Raw genomic sequence first — 21,840 nt, 5'->3', positions numbered from 1 at the left:
TTAATAACTAGCATCAATTTTTCCTTAAAAATAAAAAATAAAAAATCTCTAGCATCAATTTTAAATTGTGGTCCGCAACCGTAATTTTAATTGCAACAGACTCTTTTATTTCTTCGCATTTTACTGTAATATAAAGATTTGCAACATAATCAAACTTCAACCACAAATGCAATTTAGAATCATGACTAACAAGTTTTGTTTGTGGAAATTCAATATTCGATATGAGGGCAAACTAATTTGGTGATCAATCACATTGTCTATTATCGGAGGTTCAATCATGTACTTATTTATTCAGCATGGGAATCGTTAATACTCGAAGATTCGAACCTAAGACTTAAAGAGGAACACGTCTCAAACCTATACCACTGGAGCAACCCTAGGGGTTTCTCTACTAACAACTTAAGTACTTAACAACCATCTTGAAGAGTATGTCAGTTTGCATTCTATTTGTTGGCATAACATCCGCAAATTTGCAGCATATTAATCATAGCAACCAGCAATAATTTAAGAGAACAAATAATAGAGGTACATAAAATAACTAAAGAAACCAACTTCTTCATAAAACATTAAAAAATAGTAAAAACTAGCAAATGAGTCATTTAGAAAAATTAATCTAACATAAGGTAAAAAAATATAAAAAAAAATCAGACGCCTAATTGTATAGATCTAATGCACCATGGATGAATTTTCATGTGGTTTGAATGTTGTAGGAGAAGATGTCAAAGGAAGAACCTGAGATGAACTTGTAGTTGTAGCCTTTGTTACATTAAGTGAATTTTTAACCTCAAATTCTGAAACAGAACCATGATTTTCCTCTAGTGCTTTTCTTTTAGATTCCTCCATCAATCTTCTATACAATTTCTCCTCTGCATCCCTTAGAAACTTGAACTTTGGTGGTGGAGAAGATCTAAACCTGTTGAATTCAGATTCTGCTGAGACTTCAAAGAGAGGATTGAACCCTTGATGCTTATAAGATTCAAGAGGGTCTAAAGAACACTTCATAGGAGAATCAATAAAATCACTTAAACTCTTTGTTCTAGACCCTTTTCTGCTTCTACCACACCTTGATCTACCATCTTCAGATTCCAAATCTTCTTTTGTTTCTTCTGTGATTGTGAACAAAAACCTTGGTGGACCAGGGAGATTATGCAACCTCATCAATTCTACTTCCAAACTTTCTTCACCATTGGATTTCAAAAGCAAATCTTTTCCATCAACACCTAATTCCAAATCATGTTCTTGATTTGTACCTTCTTTCTCTCTAATCACACTTTCACTAGTGTTTGTTGCATGCAAAGAACATGGTGTTTTCTTCCAACACCCCCAATAAAACACCCCTTTTGCATAATTACTCTGTTCCATTTCAATATCTATGTGTGTTCTTCTCTTTTTCCACCATAAGAAGTAGAAAATGTGTGCAAATGCCATCAAAACAATGAACCCAAACACAAGGCTTAGAGTAATACATAAACTACGAGAATACATTGAGCCTTTTTTTTTTTGTGTGAGAAATTTCACATCTTCATACTATCAAATATACTATATACTATCATAAAAATAAAACTAAATAGCTAGGAACCAAAATTAAAGGCTAAAATTTTTCGGTTGTAATTGAAAGCTATGAAAAAATTTCGGAGTTTTTAAGGAAGTAAAAGAACTAGTATCCGACAACAATATTGTTACCTAGTAATTTCCTAGGAGTTTGCTAAACTTTAAAGTTTAAACCACAAGAGGATGGACCATGCAGCTTCTTAGAATCAAGGAGTATCTATTCCTTCCAAATTTATTGAAACTAACGTTTCAATGATATTGGTACTATTTTTTTAGACCCCCAAAAATATAAGCCTAATGTTTTCTTCTAAGAAAAAAGTCTTACCTTACAACTAGAAGCTTATGACTTATGAGTTGTGTGAATTGACAATTTATCATGAAAACGCGGAAACACAGAAGCTAGAGCCACAAAACTTATAACCATAATAATAAAGTAGTAAGTATCACTATCTAAGGAACCGAAATTAAATATATTTTGATGAAAAAGGATAGGTTAAAAAGAGAGCACTTTTGAGGTGTTGTGTGATAATATTTTTGCAAAATTTGGATGGAATTGGAGAGCACGTCACATGGGTTGGTAAAGGCGTGTGTGTGTCACTATTGTCAACGAAGAGGTAGGATATATACTGAGAAAAAAAATCACTTATTCACTTATTTATTTATGTAAATAATTTATAAATATAAATAAGATTGATTTTATTTTGGTATGATTTTTAATTGTGTGTATTAGAAATAAATGCTAATTAAGGATTGATTGGTATTGTTTCCTAAAAAAAAAAAGATTGATTGGTATTGTATTGATTATTCCACGTTGTTTTTATTGGGGTATTGTCTCAATAGGAGAAAAAAATTCACATTTTAAACGATTGGATTCGGATTTTTTTTATATAAAAAGTCATAATTTTGGTTTTTTTAGGAAAGAGAACTGCCAGAAAATTGTGTTACTCAATCATAATTTTTTTGATTAATAGGTTTTTACTCCCCTGCAATATATGGTACTTTTGGTTTTACCCCTGTAAAATATATTTTTTAGATTTCGTCTTTGTAAAATAAATATTCTTCAAGATTGCCCCCCGAGCCCTTTGGGTCAGCAGAATCTCTGACGTGGCAACTACGTGGTTTTTTATTTTTCTTTTTTATTTATTTTTTGATTGCCACGCGTAAAAATAAAATTTACACGTCATTAATAATTAAAAAAATATGAAAATTAATTTTAAAAATTTATAAAAAAAAACAAATGAATTGGGAAAAAAAAATTAAAAAAAATTTAGAAAAAATCTCAAATTTAATATATTTTGAATTTTTTGAAAAATTATAAAATAATTACGAAAAAGAATATCCAAATTATAATATTATCTAATTTTTTTTATTTTGAAAATTAAGTTTCAGAATTTTTTTAAAATATTTCTAATTTTGTAAAAAAATTGATTTTTTTTTAATTTCGAAAAAGATTTCATAAATATTCAGGAATAAAACGGTCCAAAATAATCTGAAAGCTTTTCTAAATTTAAATTTTTTCAAAAAAAACTGAAATTAAGATTTTGATTTGAATTAAAAAATTTATATTCAGAATTTAAAAAATTAATAAATCTTCAAAATTTCGTAAGATTTGAATTCTGGAACATTATTTAAAGTTTTATAAAAAAAAATTCAAAAACAAATATGAATTTTTCTAAATTTAAAATTTTCGAAAAAAAATCTGAAGTTAAGATCTTAAAAATTTTAAAAAAAAATCGAATTTTTTTCAGATTATATAATTCGAATTTAAAAACATTTATATAGATTTTTAAAAATTAAAATATTTTTCAGAATTTTTATTTTTTGTAGAAAAAATTTTAAAAAAGAATTATTTCAAAAAAAATCTGAATTATTTTTAATTTCGAAAAAGATAAGAAATTTTTCTATATTTCGGGAAAAAAATATAAATGTTTTTTAATTTTTGAAAAAAAAAATGATTTTTTTGCGATTTTGAATTTTAACAGAATTTTTGAAAATTAATTTTCAAATTTTTTTAAAAAAAGATTTTCGTTTTTTTAAGTTTTATTTTATTTTTTAAAATATAAATAACGTGTAAACTATTTTTTACGCGTGGCAAGCAAAAAAAAATGAAAAATAAAAAGAAAAAGTCACATAAGTGCCACATCAGAGATTCTGCTGAGTCAATGGGTTTAGGGGGCAATCGTGAAGAAGCTTCATTTTACAAGGACGGAATCTAAAAAAAAAAAAAATTACAGAGGGCAGAACCAAAAGCGCCCTATATTACAGGGGTAAAGACCTATTAACCCTAATTTTTTTATGAAATCTAAATAAATTTTGTATTATTTCATTAGACAATCATATTTTATTTAAAATTGGATGTACAAATTCAATGCTATTTAATCAATTTATTTTTACCACTAACGAAAAAGATTGCACTACTATTTGAAAACATTCTTGACCAAAAAACAAAAATCAAATTTGAATGAATCGCTCTCTAACACAACTTTTTTCGTGGAAAAATCTTACCCTACCATATCACACAATCTTTTTTTTTATATCGATAAAAAATATGTTTAAAAATATTTCATTAGCAATCAATTCGATAATATATGTTGGTACATCATGAAAGATACAAAAGCTAGCTAGATAAAGATGTAACTGGTCATGCTAACATGTGAGTAACCTCGTTTGCTATATGTTTATATCATTTCATTAGCAATTAATTCGATAATATATGTAGGTGCATCATGAAACATACAAAAGCTAGATAAAGATGTAATTGCTCGTGGTAACACGTGAGCAACCTCATTTGCTTACCTTTGTAATAAACTTAACACGAGAGTAAAAAAAAAAAAATCGTGCCCCTCAAACGAAAACAATCATCAGTCCACTGCCATTGACGTGATACAACATTTCTAATTTTTTTTCTACAGATTTTCTGTTTTTTATTGAACGCTTGATTTGACTTTTTTTTATCTTGTCCAAATATCATTTTTGTATAATAAATTTTGAACTCATAGTCCCCATGAGCATAGCTCAGTTGGCAGAGGCATGTATTAGTATATGCAGGGGCTGAGGTTCAAACTCCGGATACCCCACTTATTCACCTTGAAAAAGGTGAATTCGAGCCACTAGGCTTCGTGACTAAAAAAAAAAATTTGAAACCATAAATTTGGATAATTATGAGGTCATAACGAAATCGATATTTGGACCTGTTGAAATTGACTCAAAATTTGATGGATGAAGAAGATTTAAAAATATAAAAGATTTGTCAAATATATTTTGTGCTTCCAGAAGATTGTTGCTGACAATATATTTATGGATAGTAAATATATTTTTGTACATATGAAGGAAGATTTGATGCAAATATATTTTTAAAGGAATATTTGATGCAAATATATTTTGCGTCGAAGGAGGAAAAAAAAACGTATCTTCAGCGTGATATCCATTCCAAATTTATGAGTTATATTTCTCTATAAATACAGATCTTGCATTAGATGAAAGTTGTAGAGAGTAGAAAAACAAGGGTTTAGAAGCCAACAACAAAACTAGGGTTTGTAAAGTTTTCTATTGGCAACAAACATTAGGGTTAAGATTGAATATTTTGGATAGAATTATGTTTGAAGACTGATTCTTGTAACCTTTTGGAATCTTTTCTAAAGTTACTCATCGTTATAGTGGAACGGAGAGCTACTTTCTCTCTTTCTCCTTTGTTGGTCTATTTTTTGCTTGTGTTCATAACTGTCTCCTAGGTTGTTTTAGTTGCTTGATTAATTTGTTCTACACGTCAAGTATTTTATTGGTGTGACTTTTAACGAATTCACAACAATTGGCGCCTACCGTAGGGCACAAGGATCAAATCAATAAAGTACCATGGGTTTGGAGTAGGATGTTGAGAAATTTACCGAAGATAATGATTTAGGATTATGAGTATGCGGGTGCTTTGGTGGTGTCTCGTTGGGGAGACGAAGAAGGTGATGCCTTTCACCTTGTGACTGATGCCTTATAGAGCGGTGTTCATCTGGAGAGACGTTAAACACTCAAAATCAGCTTGGAGATGCGGTGGGAAGAATACTCAGGGTCAGTTCATACTGGATGTACACATTGCTAGTTGAGGTAGAGATAGCATAGCTTGAGGTGGAATTGATGACATCGGGAATGGTACAACTATGGAGATCTTGGGTGCTAGGCTCTAGTTGTGAGCAAGGGAATTCTTCAAGAGGACAAAAGAAATTCCGGGGTTTGAATAATGTATGGCATGTATCTAAAAGACCAAGGGTGATTGGAAGCAATGAGATCTTCACGAAAGCGGGAGACATTCCGTGATTAAAGAGGGTTTGGTGTATTCTTGTGGAACTACCTAAGTTCTTAGTGTAGTTGGATGCAAGGATCTTTAAGAGGGCGAAAGGCATTCTGAGGGTCGAGGAGGCAAAGGGTGGAAGCTTGTGGAGCTACTTGGTGTAGTTGGAAGCAAGGGAAAATAAAATGGAGAGAGAATCAAAGTGATTGATGGTTAAATTGACATCATTATTAATTTAGAGTCAGGGTGGAGAAATATGAAATTGACTCAGAATTTGATGGATGAAGAAGATTGTTGCTAAAAAATATAAAAGATTTGTTTCAAATATATTTTGTGCTTCCATAAGATTGTTGCTGAAAATATATTTATGGACAGTAAATATAATTTTGTACCGTGTGAAGGAAGAATTGATTCAAATATATTTTTAAAGAAATATGATGCAAATATATTTTGCGCTAAAGGAGGGAAAAAAAATGTATCATCAGCGTGATATCCATTCCAAATTTACGAGTTATATTTCTCTATAAATAAATATCTTGTATCAGATGAAAGTTGTGGAGAGTAGAAAAACAAGGGTTTAGAAGCCAACAACAAAGATAGAGTTTGTAGAGTTTTTACTTGGCAACAAACACTAAAGTTGGGATTGAATCGCCATTGTTTTACCTTGGAGAAAAATTATTAGGATTAAGTCTCTTGGTCACAGGAAGAGATTCGGGACTTTGGGTAGAATTATGTTTGAAGACTGATTCATGTAACCTTTTGGAATCTTTTGTAAAGTTACTCATCATTATAGTGGAACAGAGAGCTGTTCTCCTCTAGAGTAGGTCCGTAATGAACCAAACTAGGTAAACAAATTTTTGTGTGTTCTCACTCTCTTTCTCCTTTGTTGTTCTATCTTTTACCTGTGTTTATAACCGTCACCCACGTTGTTTTAGTTGCTTGATTAATTTGCTTCACATATAAAGTATTTTATTGGTGTAATTTTTAACGAATTCACAACCGAACCTTTTAAAATTTTATATGATAAATATATATGTATTAATATAATTTAAATATATTTCATACAAAAGTATTTACCTTGCAAATTTCTTTCTATTACTCACTGTGTGTGTATATACAAGTCTGAACCATTTCATATCACACCTACTTCTCTGGGCTTAAGTTTGTTAATGTTTTAGGCCCTTTTGGCAAGATTTGCTATATATACCCTCATATAAACAGAGATTTTTATAACCCTCCCTATAAAAAATTTGATTTTTCTTTATAATGTGCCAAAAAATTTATTATCGAAGAAATTTGCGATATTTTTAGGGCCCTTTGTTCGTAATAATGTGCCTCACTAATATTACAAATATTGTTGATATTTATTATCCAAAAAATTGGGATAATTTTCATAACAAAACAAATTATATTTTAGTTCAAAAATGAGCCTACGAAATTGATCTTAATCTTGTCTTTCTAAGATTCCAAAAAAATAAATTATATCAATATCGCAATGTCAAATTTTATTGAATTGATTGAAAGGATTGTAAAATTGAATTTAATATTACAAGATCATACGAGACACATTCATGATCATGAAACTGATGTGAGATGTATTAATGATCATTTCGCAGGTGCTATTGTTCTCTTCTACGGTATTTTAATTTGTTTTGGTGTCTATAAAGTTTTTGATTTATTTTCAGATGTTGCCTAAAAAAACATTATGTGGTAGTAAAAAGTGAAAAATAAATAAATATAGAGCTAATAAAATCACAACAATGCGCTAAAAAGATTTATGACGTATTATATAAGGGGCCCTTTTCTCATATTATGCCTAAGGCCCGTAAAACTCTAGGAACGGCCCTGGGCTTAGTCCCTTCACCATGTTGGGTATAGGTTAACGGTTATCTGCTTTCTGAAGTTATTGCGTTTTATTACATTGTAAATAAATATTTTTGTGATTCTCGTGTCTTTCTCTGGCATACTGTAACACCCCGTTTTCCCAACATATTAATTTCATAAAAATAATCAGAGTATTCACATGAACGGAATGTCACATTCTTTTCTTAAAATCATAAACTGAATAAATAACTATTTATCCTTCAAATTTCAACAACGTAATAATTAAAACTTTGCAGCGGAATTATTTCAACGACGATAAAAGCTTCAACAACATGTTCCAAAATTGATACATAAATGAATGATAAACATAGCAACAATTCCCCATCCCGTTACGTATCAGACTCACTGAACATCAACAGTATTTTAATAAACCTTCATTCCTAACCCAAGGATCAACTCACAACATGGGTTAAATACTCTTAAACACCTTAATTGAACTCATAGTACTTCTAGTTTTAAGGGTTGGAATTATCTCATAAGTTTTGGATTAACTTAGAAACGGTTTTGCTGAATTTTCATAAAATTTCACTAAGACCTCCTTGGAGTATTTTCATCATATCTCAAAAACCAAATATCACTTTCAAGTCAAACCAAAGCCATTGGAAAGCTAACAAAATTATCTACAACTTTCATGTTTACACCAAAGGCCAATTCAAAACAGAAACATGTGAAAATGACGCAAAAACATAAAACAAGGTATGCTGTCACTGAGCAATTAATTTCGCTGATAGCGAAAAGTGAGCTAATAGCGAAATAGTTACAGGGAGTTTCGCTAATAGCGAAATCCTAGCGAGTTTTTCCCTTGCTACTACGACTTCTGCACATTTTTCACCCAAAAAATCCAAATTTCATCTACCCAAATCCCAATTTTGATAGGAAACTTAACCTATGATTATTCTACAACCTGAACATCAATTCTTAACACAATTTCGATGGTTTCTACACTTTTCAATTCAAAAATCAATAATCAAAACCTAATCACAATTATCCAACCTAAGAACAACAACCTGTTAAATCACAAATTCAGAATTTATACACTATGATTACTGAATGTTAGCCTCACCCTTACCTTAGTTTTGATGAACAAACTCTTACACAATCAGATTCTCCCCCTTTGGCTCTTCTCCTAGCTTTCTCTTGTTTTCTCCCAAAACCTCTGTTTGTACGTGAAACTGGTTCTTACTCTCAGTTTCTATTTTTCCAATCTATTGTAACCTCCCAAATATTCTTAACTCCTCTTAATTCTATTAATTCTAATTTAAATCCCCAAACTCCAAAACAATTCTATTTCTCCCATTATTCTATTAAATAATGAAAATAGTCATTAATAAAATACACCACACCACAAAATCAACATAAATCATTTAAAATCATATAAAAGACTTTAAATCAATTAAAAATAATTAAATAACAATTAGGGCGTCACACATACCTTGTGCTAGGGAGGATCTTTTGATGTGGTAATATAATTCATTTTAGCCTCTTCAAAAAAAAAATATAAAACAAAATTTTGGACATAAAAATGCTAACAAATACGGTAGTGCTTGTTTTAACGCTCAGTTTAGCGGCAGAATGTTTGAGAAGTTCTAAAAAAAACACTCTCATTTTGAAAATGAGGGCCAGCCTTAGGCATAGGCAGGGGATGAGGCGGCCTAGGGCCAATGCTCATAGGGGAGCCAAATTTTTTATGGAAAGGGTGTATATAGTAATACTTGATTTAAAGCGGATATATATAGCAATAAGCGCCAGGAAAACCCAAACATTTACCAGATTTCAGCCCATCAACCGCTTCACCTTTTTTTTACAACATAGCAGCATTTCATCTTTACACCCCAAAGTCAGTGCTTTCATTTTCACTCCCAACATTTCATTAGTCAAAACTCAAAACTTTGAAGTAAAACGTAAATCGTAGAAGCAACACGCAAATTGCAAAATATCTTCTCATTTTCAAGACCAAATTTATTTTTTTATTTTGAGAATGTTTTTTGATGTTTCAAGAATAAATATAACCCAAATTTGTATCTAGATCTCATAAAATAATATGATTTTCATAATTTTTTTTTTTTTTGAAAGATGATTTTCATCATAAAAGTTTCATGTTTGAGATAGACCCGAAAGAAATGTGTTGAATTTGTTTGCGTAAAAAACAAAATATAAACTTAAGACAACCAAGTCTATTTCTAAAAAAAAAAAAAAAAAAAAAAGAAAGCAGCGGTAGAGCAATTAGGCATAAAATCTCACCAATGCAAATCATCATGGAAACACAGGGAAGCAATCTAATCTAATATAAGATTACCCTCACGATGAATGTGAGAACTTTTTTTGTATATTTGTGGTGATGCTATGCAAATTAACCATTTGTTTTTAAATTCTAAGGTGATAAGGAACAATATCAAAAAAATTGAAAGCTAATGTTGTCAATTGAGAGTCAGTATCCAACCAGAGAGTGATCAACTTTTTTTGAAAGCAGTTTCAATGGCCCGTCATAGATCCAATTAACTCAACATTAAAGGAAGTATTATTACCAATGTTGACAGGAAAACAACCATAAACATTTGCATGGTGATCCCTAATGATACCCTCGCAAGCAGAAGGACCAGAAAAACCTCTAGCTGCCTTGTCAATATTGCATTTTGTCCAAGAAATTATAGGAGAATGCCAATGAACCTGTTTGATGTTGAGAGCCTTTGGAGAATGAATGTTAACCGAAAAAGACATCCAAAATCTGAAATTCTTGCATAGAATGAGAGAAGGTAGCCTTGAAGATATTACTTGTCAAATAAACACTAGAAACAAAGGCTCACTATGTTATATCATCGCATTGGAATAAGAGCAACCAAGCATATGAAATTGACCTATATTTTAACTCCAAACCCTAAAACTTTCAATTTATAGAATCTATCAGTTATATGTTGTTCACTCTTAACTTTTTCATCCAATGTAAAACTTTAACTCATATTTATATCATATTACAACAGCTCTCAATCAAGTGTGAGACTCTCTTTGTTGATGGTCTATCACCATGAATCTCTTTTGCTCTTCTAACAAGTCGAATCAAACTCTTATACTACTATTGAGTCATGAGGGAGAGTTTCACTAGGTTGGATCATCACATTGGTTAAGAGAAATCCCACAAGTAAGATGAACACCACATCATCACCTAAAACCCTAAGTTTGTGATTTTTCTCACTAATGTTGTTCAACCTCAATTCTTTTCATATAATATGAGTTTTTAACTCACACTCGCGATACATCTATGTACTGCATCACCAGCTGTGGTAAATTTATCTATCCGTAGTGCATCGTTATGAAGAAAAAAAAAACTATTCCCTCGCACTTCATCTTTTATCAAGTTCTATTTCTTCTGTAAAGGTGGCGTTGTGATTGGTTATTGAGGGGTAGTTTTTTTTTTTTTTGTCAAGTAGTTTAGTGGTTAGAGCTCACACAATTTAATTGTAAAAAAGTGGAGTGTCCGAGATTCGAAAGGAATTTATTATTTATGTTATTAATAGCCAATTTCACGGGGAAGAAAAGAATTTTCAATTAAAGTGTTATAATAATACAAATAAAGACAACATTGGAGATATATCAGGAGGCATGAAGGCAAGTTTCATGAGGAAGAAAATGATATATTTGTAATTTAGCGATTGAATAATAATTTAATTGAGGGTTCATCCCATTCTACCAAAATTTGAGGGGAAGCAAAACAAAAATAAATCATGGAATGTGATGGAATGTATGTTATATTTGTTTTAAGTATATCAAATTTATTTTTAGGAATAACATTCATTGGAATATAAAGATGAGAATTTTATTTTGTATTTAAAAAAAAGATGTTTGTTTAACATTATAATATTCCAAGGAACCATAAGAATAGAGATTATAATAGGTAATTATAAATGAATATATTCTCATCTTCATGAGAACTTTATTCACACCCTTTGCTTTGGGAAATTTTTTTTATTTCTAAAAACATTTTATATCCGGGAATAAAATTTAATAAACTTGTAACATACATAAATTTGTATATTTCTTTCATTTTATTCATAAGAATCTACGAATATAATTTGAAACAAACGCACCTTAGCCTCTATCTTCTATTCCATTTCACCATTTTAATGAGAACAATTATGTACAAATCACTCTGTCCATATTTTAGTATTGTGATGGACCAACTTATTCATTTTTAATTGTTGTCAAGAGCTTAATTATCAATTTTGAAACAATAATACTATCATCATACAAAACAAAATGGTTATAGTTGTCTCGATTTATTTTTTCAAGATGATAAATTGTTTCTTTTTTTTCAATAATCGAATTGAACCTTGTAATTTTTCTGAAAGACTAAAATAGATACACACTAAAAATATTTCGTATTCCAAACGCAAATTCATTCTGCTTATTTTTCCTGTGTACGTCACTCAAAAGAAACTGTTCTAGGTTCAAGGATGGTCCCACAGATGACACCCATTGGGGGGTGGCAAGAAAAGCATAAAGACATCTTACGTGGCATGATGTGGATGGAGAAAGGAGCATCAGAAAGAAAAGCAGTGTTGCAGAGAATCAGACCTCACATTCGTATCCCCCGGACACGGATGGATGCATAAAGCCAGTAAGCCAGTAACACAGCTCATATTCAGATGGCACCTCAAACTCAGGACAGGACTAGAGTAGAGTACTTACTTCTTCTGTCTCTTTGTATCTTATTAAAAATCAAATTAATTTATAACTATCATGTCATTATCTTTTATTAATTTCTTAAAGCATTTTTACAGATAATATATGAAGAGATGTAATTAAATCATAAATGCACCTTTAAACAATTTATATTTGATCGAGTACATAATAACCAAGTATCTGAAATCAAATGATAAATAGAGTTCCATTTTTGGGTTCAACAATTTTTAATTGAATTATTCTTGTCTTAACTTTAAATTCTGGATTTCTAAGGTATCTCGCGGCTGAACTCTAAAAACAAAAACACTTTTCCTCTGAGAACCGGATCATTAACAAAAAAAAAAAGATAATTAATCATAAATCAGAAGCAAAATCCAATCAAACAAAATCATCACAAGCAATATGAAATGAAAACTAAGAGTTTAATAAACTATATATCCTATGAAATAAAGTTTTCTTTATACAATTATTCAACGGTATTTCACTAGTATATTATTCTATCTCTGTTTCATAATTTTTTTTATAAATATCTTAAAAAGATATACTTTTAATTTTAATTGATTTTTTTAATTGTACTTTTTTTTTTTTCTTTCTGAAAGAACTAATTGTACTCTCTTGTTAATATTATGTATACCACTCTCAAATTTTTTATTTTTAATTTACACTTATGATAAGAAAATTCATCAACAGTATACTATAGTAAAATTCCGTTATTTCTGTTTCATTTAACATAATATTTTTAATCTTTTGGCTTAATAAATTATTTAGTCCCTTAATTTAATTCTTTTTTTTAAAATGGTCCCTTAACTAAAAAACGTTTCAATTTGGTCCCTTATGTTTTTTGTCGTTATCTCTTTTGGTCCTCTCCGTTAGTTTTTAACACCAAATGTCTAAAGTGAATCATATTAAAAGGTGGTGCACCATGGATCTTAGTAAATTTTTTAATATTAACCTTTTGATTTTTTCTTTAAAAGAGGATTGTTCGATCATGTAGGATCTATTGTATTTTAGTGTGAATCACTAACACCTAATATTTTTCAGATTTTTCTTCCTCTTCTTCTCTCATCTTCATCATCTTCATCAATCTTCCATTAATCCAAAAAGAAAGAAATAAATAAACTTGCACACCCAAAATCATCATCATCTTTGTTCTTATTCATTCATTCTTCATCATCAAAACTCATTGTTTGTTTCTCAACACCAACAACAACCACCTAAAATCATCATCTTAATTCTCATTCTTATTCATTCATTCTTCAAGAATCCAGATTCAACCCCTTTTTAAATTCCTTATCATGAATTAAAAATAAAATCTCCAAATTCTCATCATCATCAACACATCATGAATTAAAAAAAAAAAAAAATGAATTTCAACCCTTTTTAAGTTCCTCATTTTTCTGTGTGTGAGATTCATTCCATTATTTGTCATATTATTGTCATGATTTTCTTTTTTCTTCTTTTCAACTAATAATTTTCGAAAACTGTTTCCAAATTTCATGTGGATGAAATGCATGACATCAACATTATTGAATGGAGCAAGAAAAGAAAATTACAGGGTTTTCAGTTAGATATGCTTAGACCAAAACATAAATATCAGGTTGAGAGTTTCTCTTTAGAAGATACATTAATATCTAATGGAAGTCCAATTTTTTGAAGTGTGAACAACCACACGGTTAACAGCAGAATGGACGTTGATACAAGTTTCGTCTTCGATTTTCCGCTTCTGTTTAGTTTTCGATTTCGAATTTCAGGTCTGATTTATCTTCGGTTTATGATTAGGTTGTATATGCTTTCGTTTGTGTTCAGTTTATGGGGTGTTGGATTTTTGTTCTTGAAAATGATGTTGAAGAAGGGGGAAGAAAATGAAGAAAAAGAAGAAAAATTAGGTGTTTATGGTGATTTATTTGTATTAATTGTGTGTTGTTAGTTGTTGTAAGGAGGAAGAAATTGAAATGGGTTTGAAGTTTGATAACCAGAGGAAGAACTTGGAAGGAGAAGAAGAATAGGAAGAACAAATTGGATAAAGGTGGTCCACTGTAACATACTATGGATCTGCAATCGAACGGTTATAATCATATTACAAATATTAAGAATCAAAAAACTAACTGCGATGACCAAAATAGATAACGGTAGAATATATAAGGGACCAATTTGAGACGTTTTTTAATTAGGGGACGAAAATGAAATCCAAAAATAAGTTAAATGACCAAAGCATGTATTAAGCCTAATCTTTTTGAAACGGTCGAATGCTATAATTTGAAGATTTCATATTAGTTTTAAAAATACCTCAACAAAATATTTACACACACATTATCTACGACCGATCAAAATTGATACCCAAAGTAGGTGCCACGCAGCAGAATGCGGATGATCTTTGTCGGAGTATGACTAATTTTCATAAGAGTAGAGTGTTGTACCTGCAAAGACACTCTAACACTCAAGTGTGTGAGGTTTGAGAGGGCTTTAATTTTTTTTTTTTGAATGAGCTTGTAAATGTTTTTGCAGTGATTTGCTATATTTATAGATTGTTGAGCGTTCCATGCAGGCATAAACGGTTAAATGTTTGCACCCTTCTCAATGCAAAGGTCAATCGACTGTTTGATCATTTGGATAGCTTAGATTGGCTTTGATCACCTTATTATCGACAACACAACTCTTTGATGGCGTAGGTGGTTCATGTCTAGACTCGCACACCGTCACCTTTGACTTTCGAATTAGGTCGTTAACTTATGGATCAGGCTTTGGTCCAAAACGAAACAATACATTTAATGTGTCGGTTTTTTTTTTATTATATCAATTTATAAAAAAAAAGGAATAATTTATAAAATACTTCATAGTAAATCACAATCAATTACACATGTGACTTAAAAACTAATCAAGATAAAAATCAAACATCAACCGTTTTTAATAGTTGGTATTATAAATGATAAGTGAAACAACAAACATCGATGTATACAAACCTCCCGTCTATATTTATTAAATGAATCTAAAAAATAAACTTTATCTTATAATAGAGATTGAAGTAGTAATATATAAACGTTCAACTAAATATATACATATATTCTTAATAAAAAAAAAACTAAATACGCATATAGTTTTTGGCGATAGTTAATTATGAAGTTGCATTTATATATTCTATTCACTCTTAGCCTGATCGACATGAATTAAATCCTATGATTAAATTTCTTTATAATAATAGATTGATACAAATAATCGAAGTGTGGGCTTTAGAACTTCTCTTTCTTTCTTGTTTGTTCATTCACAATCTCACAACAAGCAAGAAGAACTCTCCAAACTCTTCTCTTTCATGGCCTCCCAAGCAAGCCTCCTCCTTCAAAAACAGCTCAAAGGTAATCTATTCTCTTTTTTCATTTCATCGCTTATTTCAATTTCGCGTCAATTTTCCGCTATTTCTTATTAACCTTACTTTTTCTCACAGATCTTTGTAAACACCCCGTCGATGGCTTTTCCGCTGGTTTAGTCGACGAAACCAACATTTTTGAATGGAGTGTAACCATAATTGGGCCACCAGATACACTTTAGTAAGCTCTTATTTTATTTTATTTTAATTAATACCCTTTTTTAATTTTTTTATTAATTTATATGATTTTCAATTGTTATTTTCTTTTTTAGCTTATATAATTATGATTTATTGGATTTTCTATGATGGGGTTTTGGAATTTTCACTAAAGATCGTTTTTTTAATTATACTTATTGGTGGGTTTTCAGAGTTTGGCTCAATTGGTTGGTTTTTGTGATTTTAATGTGCTTTTGAGTTTTTGTTTTCATGATATTGTTTCATGAGGATTGAATTTGAATATCAAGTAAAAGAAGTTATAGTGAAGGAGAGTGATATTTGAAGGATTGATAAAAAGAATACAGACATTTGCCCTGTTTGGATAAACAACTTATTTTTGCAGCTTATAGCACAAGTGCGTATCATGGTAAGCGCGTATGTGTAAGCTTACATAAGTTATTTCGATGCTTATAGCACAAAGCAGAAGCACATATCATGATAAGTGCTTATGTTTAAGCTTACATAAGTTACTTCGATAGGAAAATATAAAATCGAATTGTTTTTGTATATTTTATGTGCAAAGTTTTGATAAGCTATCCTGGAGTACTTATGAATATAAGCTGAAAACAGCTTATGCGAAATGTCATAAGCTGTTTTTATAAGTTCTCCCAAATAGTCTCACAAAACTAATACCAGTTTATAAGGTCAAATAAAACAGTTATGTTTATTTTATTTTCAGTGCAGCTTCTCGGTTGCAAATTATTATACTTTCCTGGTTTATTGATTATGATGTTTATTCTAGGTTTTTTTTGTTGGTTTCATTTATTTGCACTGAATTTTAATTAGCTGTAGGATTTTCTTTCTGTTCTTGTTTTACAATATATGCTCCTCATCATTAATTTACTTCCTATGATTGGATTGGTTTTGGACTGGTTTTGGACTTTAGTGCTTTAATAGTTTTTGTTTTGTTTACTTTCTGTGATCTTGATAACACCTGAGTTCGACTAACCTCTCAGCTTATTTGTTTGCACTGGATTTTCCTTAGCTTTTGGATTTGCCTTTTGTTCTTGTTTTACCATATATGCTCCTCATCATTAATTTACTTCATCTGATTGGATTGGTTTTGGCATTTAGTGCTTTAATAGTTTTTGTTGTTTACTTTCTGTGATCTTAATAACACCTGAGTTTGACTAACCTTACTTGGCTTATTTGTTTGTCAATACTTTCAATTTCTTGTAGTGAGGGAGGATTTTTCAATGCCATTATGAGCTTTCCGTCGAACTATCCAAACAGTCCACCATCAGTGAAGTTCACTTCAGAGATATGGCATCCCAATGGTTGGTTTTCTCTCTGATGCACGGATACGTTAAATATTGAGTGTGTCATACTCGACACATCTTGTATCTGATACCCGTATTGCAGTAACATCCTAAGTTTTTTAAGGAACAACATATTGTCGTTCCCGATACGTTTTGTATCGGATGCTCGTAACTTGTCCGTGCATCATTGGTTTTTCTCATTTGTGACATTTCTTTGATTAAAACAGGAAGTTGAATCATGTTGTTTGTTTGTATTTGCAGTATATCCTGATGGGCGGGTTTGCATATCTATTCTTCATCCTCCTGGGGATGACCCAAATGGTTATGAGCTTGCAAGTGAGCGCTGGACACCTGTTCATACAGTACGTGAAAACATAAAACCATAAATTCAATTCGTTTATTTCTGTAGTGTGATTTCTGCTTTTCATTATTCAATTGATATTGTTGGCTAAATCAATTAACTTAGCAATAGAAATGCAGATTAGCAGTGTCTAGTATTCGTTCAGCATGCTTGTATTTAATAGGGTGTGATTTTAAGCAACAATTTATTTACAAACTTCGATAGATGCAAAATACTTGTAAAGGAAGATAAGTTGATAGGTTCTCATTAATGTATGACTAAAGTGACACTTGTGATCACAATTTACAGAAAGATATTCGTGATCATAACAAAAGTTGTGGGGCTTTTCTTTTCTTATGTCATGTTGTATCCGTGATGCATCTCCAACTTATCCGATGACCAAATTTTTTAAAATTTATAAGTTAAAAAGAAATTGGATACTTATGAGATATGCATCCAAGAGTATCCTAGGAGTATCAGTATCCGACCATTACTCATTTTAGAGTATCTGGACTCTAGAGTAGAAGCTTTCTCGGGCATGAGCCTGTAACGTTTACCTGCTATAGACTTGTTGTTTAAGACCTGGCTTGCCTCTTTAACATAAAGATTTAATGCCTTACAGCTAATTTAAGTGTTGGTCGTTTCAAATTTGTTTGACATGAATAAATTACAATAACTTTGCTCAATGTCCTTGGGATATGGTATGCCACTTCTTGTCCACCATGAGTTTTTTGACATACTTGCTACTTGTAAATCTTTTAGAACCTGGCTATTTGCTTATGAATAAATTCCACGTATGCTCTCTTGCAGGTCGAGAGTATAGTGTTGAGTATCATATCAATGCTTTCTGGTCCTAATGATGAATCTCCGGCAAATGTTGAAGCTGCGGTAAGTTTGATCATTTTTCCTATTTACATGATTTTGTCATTGCCATCTTCACCACACTTCTCTTTTTATACTTATTTGCGTCTTAGAGAAGTAAAGGCAAACCGATATTGATCTAAGTAAAATAAACTCATGTCCTTGGATTGCTTTAATGCTACATATTTTCCAATTATTTATGTAGATATCTCTTTAAGATTGAGTATTTAATACAGTTCAGTTCTGATATATTATACAAGCATGTATAGTTTAATACTTCTCTAATAATGAGTAGATAAGAAAGTGGGATAATTTCTATGTTTACCAAGTTTGAGTTTTATGAGTGATTGAATACAATTGAAAAATTGATAATATCAATATAGTAGTTTAGGCATTACCCTTTAGGTTTAGACTTTAAACGTAACAACTTTTGTAATTGTTGTTATGAAGCACATAAGAAAATATGAGAATGTTTTTTCTCTTGGCATGTTGGCAGGCCTGGCAATGGGGCAGGTAGGGGCGGGCTTTGCTCAACACAACCCTCCCACCCTTCAAGAAAACACTCGACACCCCTACCTGCCACAAGTTCAGGGATGAAAATCCCAACTTAGTCCCACAAGAAAATATTAAAACCACACCCTAACCCACGTCTTGAATGCTTTGAATAATTAGTTATAAAAAATAATATTTAGATATATTTGTACAACAATAATCTTATAACTAATATATCATTTCAAGAAGAGTATAAGACATTTTAAAATGTGTTAAACTAGTAACTACTAGGCATGTCCATACTGATACGTGGAATGTCTTGTATGCAAAGGTCACTACTAGTAGTTATTATCAACGGACATCAGAACTTGGCGCCTAATATCTTTTGCCTGTTTTTTGTAGCTTTCTTAAAATTGCATTTCTGTTGAGTGATTTTTCCTCTGTTTTAAGATTCCTTTCGGCCAGGCATGTCTATTGAGATCCCTACACTTGGCAAGGGATGTGTAGTATTAGGAATTTAGGAGCCCAAAATAGCTGTTTGTTCAACAATTGTATGTGTCATTTGTTTGAGTACGGGAGGATTTAAATATATTATTCTGTTACTTTTTATTATGAAAATTCCTCTGTCCTAAAAGTACACATTGCTGTTGCTAATATCCTGATTGATACAGTGTATAGCACTTCAATCTTGACAGTTTGGAATATTGTTTTGGAACTTTTACTTAGACCCGTGTGATGTTTATATTGCAGAAGGAGTGGAGAGACAGGAGAGACGATTTCAAGAAAAAGGTTAGCCGGTGTGTGCGGAAGTCACAGGAAATGTTGTGATTCACAGCCGGCCCCTCATATCTTGCTATTGTGAAGTGAAGAACATACAACTAAATGTAAGGATTGGTTCACCTGTTACTGTTGATCTGTGTAGACTTGCTATTGGAAGTTGACAGCATATGCTTCTTTCTTCAGTTGCACGTTGTTGTTTTCTTCTCTACACGGTCATTTGTTACAACCTTGAAAAAAAAAATGTATTCTACGTGTTTTTGGCTAGTGTTTTGGAGAACTAGTAGTTTATTGGAAATTTAGTTCGTTCATTTGCATAACCTTTGCTAAAATTTGATATTAGGCGCCAAGTTTTGCCTTTTGCTTATACAATATTATGATATGGATGTTGCATTATGATTTTATCATTTTGCCTTCTTTACTGGTATAATTGCCATTTTTGCTAGCATATCCCTAACAAGTTGATATTTCTTTGGGGAGACATCACTTAATGTGCATATCTTTATCGAGTTCGATTAAATTGTAGTAAAATATTTTTGTAAATAGTATAAATGTAATAAATGGGAGGCTCGGTCTAGCGTGGGAGAGCTTGATAGGTCTCCTACCTTGCACAGGTGAAAGAAATAAGTTTTAGTTGATGGATACTGAATTTCTATGGCTCTTAGCATACACAGAAAACACCAAATTATTTTTTATTTTGATTCTCACTTTCCCACTTCCATCTCTTCTTAATTTGCGTCCTTTCTTTCTCACCCAGCAACCCAGATATGCCATCCTTAATCATGTTGCGATTTTTATGTCCATGAATACATATCTGCCATCCTTAATTATGTTAATACGGTTGAAAACTAAGATGAAAAATGCTATAAAATTACATAAATGCAGAGGTTAATCTGAGCACACACATCCATATTACTTTTGTAATACCATATTTTGAAGGAGGAAAAAAAATACTCCAAAACCAGGTTTACACAAATCCATGTTTACATTTTGTTACTCACTCCCTAATTTTGTTTACATCGGACAATATGGTGGAAAAAATTGTAGGGGAACAGTTCTTCAGCTTAAACAAGGATTAATTTATGGTTCAATTCCTTGTGATTTTGCTTGCGTAAAAGTCCTATTTATATTTTTTGCAGGTTTCAAATAGAGTTGTCTATACTTTTTGAAATGACAAATGTTAGCGTGAGAGTTAAACACACTACTTCCTTACAAACTACTGAACTAGCAACTCGTACTCAACTTTTGGAGGCACCTTAATTTACAAAACGTTAATCTTCGTGGGACATAATTCCCACTTTCATTAGCCTAATCTGTTTTCGTCATTGGTTTCAATAGTCATGTTGTATGGTTTTAAATTTAAATTTGAAAAAGATTGTTTTTTTTTTTTTTGAAATTTGAAAAAGATATATGTTGTTAGGGACAATTTTGTATAGAAAAATGTTCGACTAAAATTGGCAATAGGGAAGAATTTCCGGATGTTGCTTAGATTGAGCAATAACTACTGCATATTATGAATGATGATACATTAAACTTCTAATTCAATGGTGAAAGTTTACCTTTGTAATATAAAGATATATTTTTTATAGGATAAAGTTTAAATAAAATTTACTAATTTATTATATGCTAAATATAAATAAAAAATAATATTTTGTCGAACATTAAATATGCTAAATATAAATAAAAGTTTCACCCTGAAGAACGGTTCAATGAAGTGGAATGACATGGATGCCATGTTGGAGAACAGTTCTCCCTGAAGAGAGGGGAAGTGGGGTTGGGAAGGAAAAGAAGAAACAAAATTCTAATGTAAGGGACCCACTTAAAATAAATTAAGAACAAGCATTATATTTTTGGATTGGAGTAAAACTACATGGTTGCGTCTCCGTGAGTATAACTCAGTTGGCAGAGACAAACATTGTTATATGCAGAGCCGGGGTTCGAACGCCAGACACCTAGAAAAAGGTGAATTATAGCCACTAGACTACTTAACAAAAAAAAAGTTGTTCTTAAATCCTCATGTGGCAATGATGGACCCACCAAAATGCTTGAAGAACATAAATCTTGTTTTAGCAGTGTAGATGCTCTAACTAGTGAGACATAATAAGATAAGTTTCAGGATTAATTTATCATATCTTGTTGTGTA

The 21,840-nt window shown here is 31.1% G+C and overlaps 2 protein-coding genes across 2 annotated transcripts; one reads left to right on the top strand and one right to left on the bottom strand.

Annotated features, from left to right (window-relative positions):
• Nucleotides 1-446: 446 nt before the first annotated feature.
• On the bottom strand, nucleotides 447-2,141 carry LOC25487870 (uncharacterized). The gene has a single exon (XM_013609928.3). It carries the CDS (start codon nucleotides 1,483-1,485, stop codon nucleotides 667-669), a length of 819 nt encoding a protein of 272 aa, XP_013465382.1. The 5' UTR covers nucleotides 1,486-2,141; the 3' UTR covers nucleotides 447-666.
• Nucleotides 2,142-15,552: 13,411 nt separating this feature from the next.
• LOC25487868 (ubiquitin-conjugating enzyme E2 7) lies at nucleotides 15,553-20,118 on the top strand. The gene is made up of 6 exons (XM_013609924.2): nucleotides 15,553-15,741; nucleotides 15,831-15,933; nucleotides 17,148-17,245; nucleotides 17,489-17,589; nucleotides 18,378-18,455; nucleotides 19,671-20,118. Exons 1-6 carry the CDS (start codon nucleotides 15,699-15,701, stop codon nucleotides 19,746-19,748), a joined length of 501 nt encoding a protein of 166 aa, XP_013465378.1. The 5' UTR covers nucleotides 15,553-15,698; the 3' UTR covers nucleotides 19,749-20,118.
• The last annotated feature ends 1,722 nt before the right edge of the window (nucleotides 20,119-21,840 follow it).

This window comes from Medicago truncatula, chromosome 2 (assembly GCF_003473485.1).
Source record: "Medicago truncatula cultivar Jemalong A17 chromosome 2, MtrunA17r5.0-ANR, whole genome shotgun sequence".
NCBI lineage: Eukaryota > Viridiplantae > Streptophyta > Magnoliopsida > Fabales > Fabaceae > Medicago > Medicago truncatula.
This window is presented reverse-complemented; position numbering and strand designations above follow the sequence as displayed.

What these genes read in the sequence shown, in the direction of transcription:
- LOC25487868 (XM_013609924.2), top strand. Translation starts at nt 15,699, where the DNA reads ATGGCCTCCCAAGCAAGCCTCCTCCTTCAAAAACAGCTCAAAG. An exon ending in GCTGGACACCTGTTCATACA is followed by an intron (nt 17,590 to 18,377) that starts GTACGTGAAAAC and finishes GCTCTCTTGCAG; the next exon opens with GTCGAGAGTATAGTGTTGAG. An exon ending in CGGCAAATGTTGAAGCTGCG is followed by an intron (nt 18,456 to 19,670) that starts GTAAGTTTGATC and finishes TTTATATTGCAG; the next exon opens with AAGGAGTGGAGAGACAGGAG.
- LOC25487870 (XM_013609928.3), bottom strand. Translation starts at nt 1,485, where the DNA reads ATGTATTCTCGTAGTTTATGTATTACTCTAAGCCTTGTGTTTGGGTTC.